General features: G+C 33.7%; 1 protein-coding gene across 2 annotated transcripts; it reads right to left on the reverse strand.

Moving 5' to 3' along the window:
- LOC110449774 (TM2 domain-containing protein DDB_G0277895-like) lies at positions 1-10225 on the reverse strand. Of its 2 annotated transcripts, none has more exons than XM_021496835.1 (4): positions 10108-10225; positions 1830-1962; positions 1461-1609; positions 1-259 (listed from the first exon to the last, which is right to left on the reverse strand). In XM_021496835.1, the coding sequence occupies exons 1-4, from the start codon at positions 10151-10153 to the stop codon at positions 15-17; spliced, it is 573 nt and encodes a 190-aa protein (XP_021352510.1). In that variant the 5' UTR covers positions 10154-10225; the 3' UTR covers positions 1-14. The 2 variants fall into 2 exon arrangements, with proteins under 2 accessions (XP_021352510.1, XP_021352521.1); XM_021496846.1 differs by lacking the exon at positions 10108-10225 and adding an exon at positions 7304-7351.
- Positions 10226-10470: the final 245 nt, after the last annotated feature.

The raw sequence follows: 10470 nt of genomic DNA on the forward strand, positions 1-10470 counted from the left end.
TTGCTTGTTCTAAGTTAGTACCTCTGGTGTTGATTGGGATGGTTTACTGCTGGTTGAGGTGGATAAGCCGGTCCGGCTTGCCCCCCATGTGGCTGAGGTTGGGCTCCATATGGTGGAGGAGGAGGGCCCCCATATGCTGGTTGTGGATAAGCCCCATATGGTTGAGGTTGTCCCCCATACTGTGGAGGAGGAGGATAAGCCGGCTGGGGATAGGCTCCGTAAGGCTGTTGTTGCATTTGCTGTTGGGTGGTACTGTTAACTATAAAAATACATAATGAATGTCTAGTAAGTAAGACTGAAACGATTTTCTGAATATGAATACATGTACAAATGTTTGTGTATAGTTATGCACATTAATCAGTATAAACATCATTCACTGTCATATCTAGAAGTATTTTGCATAATTTGAAATGTTCTTGGGTATTTTCTTTAGTGGTTTGAAGCAATTTAGATTAGTTCGTGCTTCAAACTTTCATGTATTCTCTTTACAAACAGTAGTGAACTATGTCAGTCGAATTCGTTGTGTTATTTCTTTTCGTAGTTCCATAGCAACCACCAAAACCACGAATGTTTATGGTATATTGAAGTTTAATGATTAACATGTATATAACGATATTCTAAAGTGTAATGCTATAGTATATATTAGCAGAGAACTAACAAATTCCATTACTCTATCTGTTCCATCAGATTAAGTTATCGAAATTATAAACAAGATTTATGGATTTTGCTTGACACAACAATGCATAATATTTATAACACAGAATTCAAATAAGTACTGATATTTCTGCGAAACAAAAATCATTTCATATAAAAGAAATATTCAAATAGGCATCATAATGTCATCTACACAGTCAAAATCGAAACAAAAAGGAAATAAGGAGACAGGGTATTCAAAAGAGAGTGTCATTATCCAAAACTAATAAAAGCTGCAAGCAAGAATTAAGCTACGTGTTCATAAAACTGTAATAGTTTTCATATTCAGATTCAGGTATCCAGTGCAATAGCTAATTCCAACAACCCAGGTGGAGTATAAATTGGTCTGGGATGGATGTTGCGGTATCTATGCTGTTGCAATAAGGCGAGATGGCACTATAAATAATAACGTTGAAAGCACGGTCCCACTAAAACAGAACACAATACATCTCCAGCACACACTGGCATACATACCCAGGAAGATATTAGCCAGGTGGCATAGCACTAGTAGTTAGCGCCTGATAAGGCTGCTCCTGCACATTCCTAAAACATGTTTTGATTAGTGTATATCTTAATTTGTATTAATTGTGTATATATTTACTGTTCTTGCCTATTTGATTCGTTGTTAGAGATCTTGAGTTCACGGTTTGGTTATAAGTCATTCACTTGAATCGTCTTAGCTCCATAATGAACACTGGGGCTATGTATCTATCCCAGTTGATATCGTTATGCCTACCACAAATGTAACCCTCTATAATTCTACTTACCGACCGTGACGTTTCCATTTCCACCAGTTTGCCCTGCGACAATAACACCAGTCCTTTTCTTGTTACAGGCCTTGATGACGATGATAAAGACGACGATGAAGGCGATGAAAAAAATACCGCCAATAACTGCTCCGGCAATGGTACCACTTCTATGAAAGTAAAACAGGATTTAATCATATATATTATTTATTGAAAGTAATATATAATATTTATCTTTAGTAATACATTTATATATATATACATATTTGGAGAAAAATATATCATCACATTGTACAGTTGATAATCGGACTAGGTGACTCTATAAGATCTTACATGGGCTTTTGTTACACGAGATTTACATGTATATTCGATATGATATCTGATACTTACGATGAGGCACAGCATTCCCGGTCATAATAATAGCCACAACAACCATCGTCACATTTGATGTAGTAGGTGTAGTAGTAGTAGTAGTAGCTGTAGTAGTAGCTGTATGCTGCAGTACATAATTCAGCAGTCACACCTGTGTTAATGATAGGAAACGAGGACCATATATCATTCTAACAGATTTATTGGTCTGCAACAGTGACACTTTACGTCAATCATATAGCAGTTTTGATACTAAACACAGTGATGACCACCATATACATGTAACATTTTAGATACTGACCACAAAGATACCGTGTACGACCACCACATACCATTTTTGATACTGACCACAGTGATACGCGTTCCTCAACCATATACCATGTTTGAAACGTCAACAGCGATACAGCGTACGTCCACTTCACTACATCATAGGTACTGACTACAGTGATTGCGTGTACGTCCTCTAAACAGCATCATAGATACTTTGCACAACGATTCCGTGCAACATCATTGATACTGACCGCAATTATACCGTGAGAGTCTACCATGCAACATCAAACGTACTGACCACAATGATTCCGTAATAGTCTACCATGCAACATCATACGTACTGACCACAATGATTCCGTGAGTGTCTACCATGCAACATCATACGTACTGACCACAATGATTCCGTAATAGTCTACCATGAAACATCATACGTACTCAACACAATGATTCCGTAATAGTCTACCATGCAACATTATACCTACTGACCACGATGATTTCGTGACAGTCTACCATCCAATATTAATACGTACTGACCACTTTAATTCCGTGTGAGTCTCCAACGCAACATTATTGGTATTCACAACAGCTATTACGCGTGAGTCTTTTTATTTCATATCCTATAATAGATATTATTAGTGATTTAATGATTAAAGTTTTCCTGCTTAATGTTAAGTTTCTGGTTTTCCAAATTTGCAGACAATTTTTTATTTTGTTACTTTTTCTTACCAAATTTTGTCATTATCTATCATACATCCATGATAAATTCCTAGAGTTTTCACATTTGTTTTGGTCCATTTTATGATATTAAATGTTGCGCCTTTTTTTTCAATAGTCCTATATACAAACCTTCAGTCTTTTCATAATTAATCTTGGCACCTGATGCTTTTTCATATGATTTTAATAGTTTAAAAGCTTCTCGAATGGATTTTTCTGTGTGATTGATTAGCTGAGTATCATCTGCAAACAAACTTATTTTATTTCCTTATCATTACCTGGTACTCTGATGCCTACTATTTCTGTGTTTGCTCTGATATCGCATGCAAGTGGTTCTGCTTGAATAATGTATAAAAGTGGGGCGATCGGGCATCCCTGACGAGCTGATCTTGAGATGTTGAAATATTTAGATGTAAAACCATTAGTTTTGATACATGTTTTTGAATGTCTAGAAATATAATTGAACCATGTTCTTCTTCCCTGTCACTAAAGTCTATTATATCATGTAACATTCTATTGGCATCCGTAATATTTCTCCCTGGTACAAAGCCTTTCTGGTCAGGATGTAGAAGTTTGTTTAAATTTATTTTCAGTCGATTAGCAATTTTTTTGCAACTATCTTATAATCTACATTAAGTAAAGTAATTGGTCGCCAGTTTTTAATATCTTCTCTTTCTCCTTTTTTATAAAGTAATTTAATTATTCCCTTAGTTTGACTATTCGAAAGTTTATTTTCAGTAAATAATTCTATGATTAATTGTGTGATCTCAGTTTTGATTAAGTTCCAATATGTTTGGTAAAATTCACTTATAATTCCGTCCTCACCAGGTGACTTGTTACTCTTTAAAGATTTGACAGCTTCGCTAAAAAAAATTCTATCAGTCTATCCATGTTCCTGCTTTCTTCATTAGATAGTTTATTTTCTATAAATTGTGTTAAAAAATCTGCATTTTTTGTTCATCCTACCCTTCTGATTTAAAAAGCATATTATAAAAAGATGTCTGTTCTTCTAAAATGTGATCTATGACATTTTTATAATAACCATCCCGTCCTTTTATCTTATACCACTGTTTAGATTCAGCGTTTTTCTTTTCAAGGTTAAAGAAGTATTTGGTTGATTTTTCATTTTCATCATATATTTGTATTCTGCTCCGTACTCTAGCAGCATCTGTTTGATTAGTGTAGTATCTTTTATATTTTTAAATATTTTTTATATTTCAATTGTTCAATTTTATCCGTATTATTTTGATGGCTCTGATTATTTTCTAATGTCTCTAGCTCGTCTTCAGCACTTTTAATTACTATCTTTGATATATTTATCTTTTTTCCTATTTTCATACTTATTTGTTTTATTTTAGTTTTAGTAATTTCCCACCATTCACTTATACTATTATACATAATTATTTCATTTTTCCACACTGTCCAACATATCTCAAATGCATTTTTAAAAATATCACTTGCAATTACTTTATAATTCATTTTCCATGTTCCCGGTCCTCGTTCTAGATCCATCAAAGATAGCCTGATCGTGTTTAAATCATGATCACTATAGGGGCAGTATTTTATTTTAGCATTAACTATTTGAGACTTTAAACTGTTTTCTGTTAAGATCAAATCAATTCTTGATTTGGAACTGCCTCGTTTAAAAGTACAGTTTAATGAACCGGATTTTGTATTAGCCATATGTCGGATAAGTTGTTTTGTATCATGAGGTTGACTAGTTGTGTATTTCCGACATCCCCGGACGGTTGTAAAGGAAATCTGTCTTTTGTTTTAACCACTACACAGTTAAAATCACCCATTATGATTTTTTCTGATGAATCATTACAAAAATGTAAATGTAAATATGTTAAAAAATCCTTTCTCTCCATTCCTTTATTGGGACAATGTAAATTTGTAAGATCATAATGTTTTTGTTCACAATTAACTTTACATGCCAGCACTCTTCCACACTGGTCTCTGTAATATTCAGAAATTTTAAAGTCAGAGCTATTGTTTACCAGTATACCAAAACCACTAGAATCGTTCTTCCCATTATTCCATAAACTGTTTCCCCCTCCAACATCTTTCCAGTTGTTATTCCATTGTTTTGAATCTAACTCTGTGCAATGCGTCTCCTGTAAACATACAATATCATATTTTTGACTTTTGACCCAATTAAATAATCTATTCCTCTTTTTATCAGCTCGTAACATCTAAACGAGCAAAGCTGATGTGTTTTTCATGGAAGTTTGATATGTAAATTATGTTATCAATTGGGATATTGCAATCTATACCCCTATCCCGATTCCAGTACATTAATTGATTGGTTTATCCACACACCCTATGGGACAGTTTTAATCTTAACTGGGTATTTAAAATAAAATGAAGCACATATACAATATATAAAAACAATATTTCTCCTTTACCTCCACTGTTAACATTCACAAAAAAGTAATGATTAATTCCATTATAAAAAAAAATATTTCAAGTGTAGCTATACATAAAACATTTACTAGTATTTTCATGTTCGTATCTTCATATAACAACTTTATAAAGCAGTTGCTGATTTCACTACTAAAACTCATTTCAAATGCATAGATAAGTAGATCTAGAATACTCATATATTCATCCATAGTACATGTTACTTAGGAATTTACTAATTTCCATGTAGCAATTCAAATCATTCCCATACATACTTCTGATATAATTATTATTTACATACTTATACTTGATACAGCTTACTATGATAGATACTTTGGACTCTTTTGTTTGTGAAGTAGTTGAAATGGTTACTATTTTCAAATGCAAAGCACCATTTTATTTCAGATACTTGATATAGAGTAATACAAATAGCATATTCTTTTTGTTTTGTACACTATGTTCAAGTACATGTGCATACATTAACATTGGTGTAAGCACTTCTATCACTATCACAATTACTCAAACAGTCGACACTTATTCCCCAAAGCCAGAGAGTGAAAAGTTGTGTACTGTTATTTCCATTCTTTACACTCAGACTTAAAATACTATTACTATTTCCCATATGGAGATACATTGTGTTACATATATACATATTTTCAATATTATTAACAACTTCATAGAGCTTACTCACTGAGACTATGTTTTTTTTCATTGTTTACATTCATAATTGTATTTGAACAATTTAACATTTATTGGTACAGTCGAACCTCGTTATCTCGAACTCGTATAACTCGAAGACCCCGTTTAACTCGAAGTATTTCATCGGTCCCGGCCAAAACTCTTCTTAATCTTACTAATAAAAACTCTGATAATTCGAACTCTGAAAACTCGAAAAACTCGGATATCCCGAAGTGAAACATCGGTCCCAACAACGTAAATCCTACATAAAAATATCTCCTACCTCGAAGTTTCTTAAGATTCACAAGTCTATCATATATTCTGTAATTATTTGATACATATTAGACGAACTGCTACGGTAAACATCGTTCTCATAGAGCAGCTTACGCTTGGTCATAATTACTTTGATTAAACTTACGGCATTAAAATGTGTTTGACTGTAAAAATACTTTGTACAAATAAAGAAACAAACTTCATCAATGTTGATTAACAACAATTAGTACTTACGCCGAGCCCGTAAACAATTTGAAAAGCACTTTATTTACACCAAAGCTGCCGACACATTCTAACCGGAAAATGGGTCACAGTGTGCGTTCATGCGTAAATAAGCTCCACAGTAAAAATCACAACCTAGGACTGGTTCGTTGGTTTATGTTTTTACAGGAGCTTATATGGCATTGATAATTAATTGAGAGATTATAGGAACAATACGATAATTATTGTTGACTACGTCGTGCTGAGGAGATGTCAAGTGTCATTGGGGTCTATAAATATGGATATGTTTCCTGATTAACTCATACCCATCTCGGAATGTCGAAATCAACTGAGCAATCCAACGTGTACGCTCCAATACAGTGTATAAAGACTTGAGCACTTTCATTTCCGCATTGAAATTTCTATCAGCATAGCACGAGGTCGGAGACAGCATGTGTGTTTATTGTAACATTAACTAATTAATGAATATGATTATGAATAAGTTGTATATTTTTATTCTATATAGTTATCTTTTTGTCATTTATCGACTGTTTAAATACGTTGATTGTCAGAGAAATCAATGACATATATAGCCTCATATTGGAACTTTACCAAGCTTTATGCCAAACATAGGAACTCGCTTAACTCGAATACTCGGATAACTCGAAGTTTCCCAACGATCCCTTCGACTTCGCGATAACGAGGTTCAACTGTATTAGTGTTAATGAAAAAAATAAAATTTTGACATCCACAATCATACACCTGTTGTTTTCATTGTTTACATACATGCATATTTATGTACACTATTATACAAATACAAACTGCATACTTATTGCGATTCTGTCTCGGTCATTCTTTACATTCAAACTTGACCAATGGATCATTTCATGACACATGCATATTTTATGGTAGACTTTTACAATATTTTTTTACAAATATATACACAGCATACTCACCGAGATTCTGTCTTTTTTCACTGTTCACATTCATTTCATGTAGCACTCCATGACACATGCATACACTTATGAAAATTTTAACATATTCATACATGTGTAAATTACTGATGTAGTATTACTAAATTCTGTGTATCTATTGCAATTTGTTTCACTAACAATATTTTGCACATAATCATGAAAACATATTTTACCCAAATCAACTGCAATACGTGAACATACATAACTATACCGGTTTTTAGTATAGATAATACAATAGGAAAGTTCTAATATCTATAATTGATATATTCATAGTGTACATATGGCATAGGACATACACTTTCACAGTTCCACGTTGAAGTCTAGCTAGAAAGGATATAAAGTTTTCAGGTTCAACCGGAACTGTCTCGCATTGCTTACTTATCTTCGAGCATTGTCTGTCTGTTGGGGGTATAGACTTACTACTCTTTTTTCGTTTCCTCATGCCACTAGGTGTGCGCATTGGTAACAACGTTGTGTCGGTTGTGTCCAAAAAATGCAACAACGAGGCAGCGATTTTGCCAGCGCCGCATTTACTTACGTGAATGCCACTTGGATCGTTCGGGTCGTAGTTGGTCTTACATGGTGTCCCGTTTGATATTAATTCACTGAACACATCTATAATGTGTAACTTTTTGTTTCGCTGACACATCTTGGAGATAAATGAGTCTACGAGTTTAGTGTTCTTATTCAGCGTGATGATGTTGTTTCTCTTTCCTTTACGAGGGATCACGGTACACACACCTATATCATCAACCTCTGGGAAGTCATCTTTTACCTGCTGAAGCGCCTCTGTGACATTGATGTAAACATCGTCTGGGTCTTGTTTGTTCTTGCTAATGTCGTTGGTTCCTAGGCAAATAACTATTTTATTTACCTTTTCACCTTCCAGAATCGATTGGGCATGCTGGATGACTTGGGATATACCTTCTAGTGTCGCTCCAGATATTGAAGCATTGACAATGTTATCGTTCTGTATCTCGACACGTTTACAATTAGAAGCACCCAAGATCAAAGATTTAACTGCTGGAAGGGGGTCTTCTTCTTCGTCACTCTCGATATCACTGTGACTCTCAACAGTCTCAGACTGACCTTCGAGTATATCGGTAGCATATTGACCATACAAATTGCTGACTAGTTTTCCTTTACAATCTCTTTGTAAATGACCTGTTTCACCACAATAGTAACAGCTTCTGACCTCCTTATTACAATCACGAATCAAATGGTCAGTTGAATGACATCTGTAACATTGTTTTACGTTTGACAAAGTGGTTCTGTTGGGGCATCTATATGACGGATGACTAGTGTCTCCACATCTAAAGCATTGAGTTCTGTTGTTATCTGCGAACATTCTCACATCAAATCTGCCAAAGCTTGTTGGGGTTTTTTTTTGGGGGGGGGAGGGGGGGGAAAGAAAATGTTTTTGTTTAATAGATTATACCCTGACTATTATCAACACATACTCTAGAACTATAACGCTAACAAGGCACTTTAATTTGCTGAATTGGATGATGTTATACCATACGAATCATTTCATATACTAATATTTACCATATAATAACGTTTGTACGAATCGAAGTCTGTTAACCATCGTGACTCTAACCGGAAATCAGACACTGAATTATAATACATTTTTGATTAGAATAGAGTACGGACAAGAATATCCGGAAGTTTATTTTTTATATCAGAATGTGAATCTTTACTTATTTGTTAATATATAATGTAAGACGAATACTGACATTTGATAGAATATTTTTAACAGTATATACATTATTTTAAGGCGATTCTAGACGCTCGTGTACATTGTATGTATATTTATATATATGTTTATGTCATAAAATTTTGAAAATATAATTAAAAATAACCTCTTAAAAAAACTCTTTAAAAAAAATAAAAAAAATAAAATCGTTTGTTTTTGACAGTGTATAACAGTTCTTACGGTATATAGACAAACACCCTAATACCCTACCGTTTTATTATGTGACAATGGTGTATGTAGTTAAACTGTGCGAGGAAGATTTGTTCGACATCGTTAAATTTGTCAATGTCATGAAAAATCCCACCTGTCATGTTTGTACAGGCTACTGGTATGACTCAGTGTCTTATGAGCGAAACAGAACTGGAAGTGGGTATTTTTTATGATCTTATAAATGAAATAGAAATTTACATTATGTAAGTAATATTGTATAATTTGATATTGACGGCATGTGACACTGAAATATATAATAAATTTAATTGTATTGTACTGTTAAATCATCAGTATTTCTTTATACATTTACCGGTATTTTATACGTGTATGTACTTTTGTATCTCATATCACGAAATGCTAGTTGATATAATATATGCAATTTACACAAAATAGAACAGTCTACAGACAAGACTTACTTATAATTTGATACTGGTCTTAGTTTCGTCCCCTAAGTTTATTTCATTAGAACGTACTACGGTATACCGGGAAACTTTCGCCAATTTAAATAATCGCCTTTCACTGGTAAAATCTATATTCGCCGAGTTTGAATTGTGCCCTTCACATGTTATAACTATAGTGGATAAACTGTTTACAAATATTCGCTGTTATTACCCATTCGTTCTTATTGCAGATGCATAAAAGGCGAAAACTAGCATAATGAAAAAACATTCCTGGTATGAAATACACATTCATCATCAGGAAAATTTCTTTATTTTCAGTAATGTTATTTCAAGAAAGGTCTTAACTGAAGGAGTTTCAATCTTTGACAGCTCTTTTGTACTTAAAGAAATAGGTATAAATGATTAAAAAGACCACATACCTGTGAGATAGGCAAGAAGGACACAGATTCCTAAAAGCTTCGCCATTTTGTCGTCCGGTAACTGGAATGACGAGAATAGTTAACTGGTTAATTAAGAACACGACACTATACCCAGTAGTCTGTCCTACAATTTAAATGGATTACAATTCAATAGAACCTATACTTAAGTACAATATAAAAAAGCACAGCCGAGTCTGTGTATGTTATCATGTAAATGTCTATTCAACCTTACCCAAAACACAATCAACGCTGCAAAAGGTTACAGTTTTGAAGTAATACACACGAGACAAGCATTATATTATTCAAAATCCTCTTATTCTTTGTACCTGTACATTATAATATAACACGCCAGAATTGTGCAGA

This window comes from Mizuhopecten yessoensis, unplaced genomic scaffold (genome assembly GCF_002113885.1).
Source record: "Mizuhopecten yessoensis strain PY_sf001 unplaced genomic scaffold, ASM211388v2 scaffold479, whole genome shotgun sequence".
In the NCBI taxonomy this organism is placed as follows: Eukaryota; Metazoa; Mollusca; class Bivalvia; order Pectinida; family Pectinidae; genus Mizuhopecten; species Mizuhopecten yessoensis.

Bases quoted from the DNA above. Each gene is read 5' to 3' on its own strand.
- LOC110449774 (XM_021496835.1), bottom strand. From the start codon at position 10,153: ATGGCGAAGCTTTTAGGAATCTGTGTCCTTCTTGCCTATCTCACAG. The intron at 1,963-10,107 runs GTATGTGGTCTT...TCATTAACACAG, and splicing joins CCTTCTTGCCTATCTCACAG to GTGTGACTGCTGAATTATGT. The intron at 1,610-1,829 runs GTAAGTATCAGA...TTACTTTCATAG, and splicing joins CGGGAATGCTGTGCCTCATC to AAGTGGTACCATTGCCGGAG.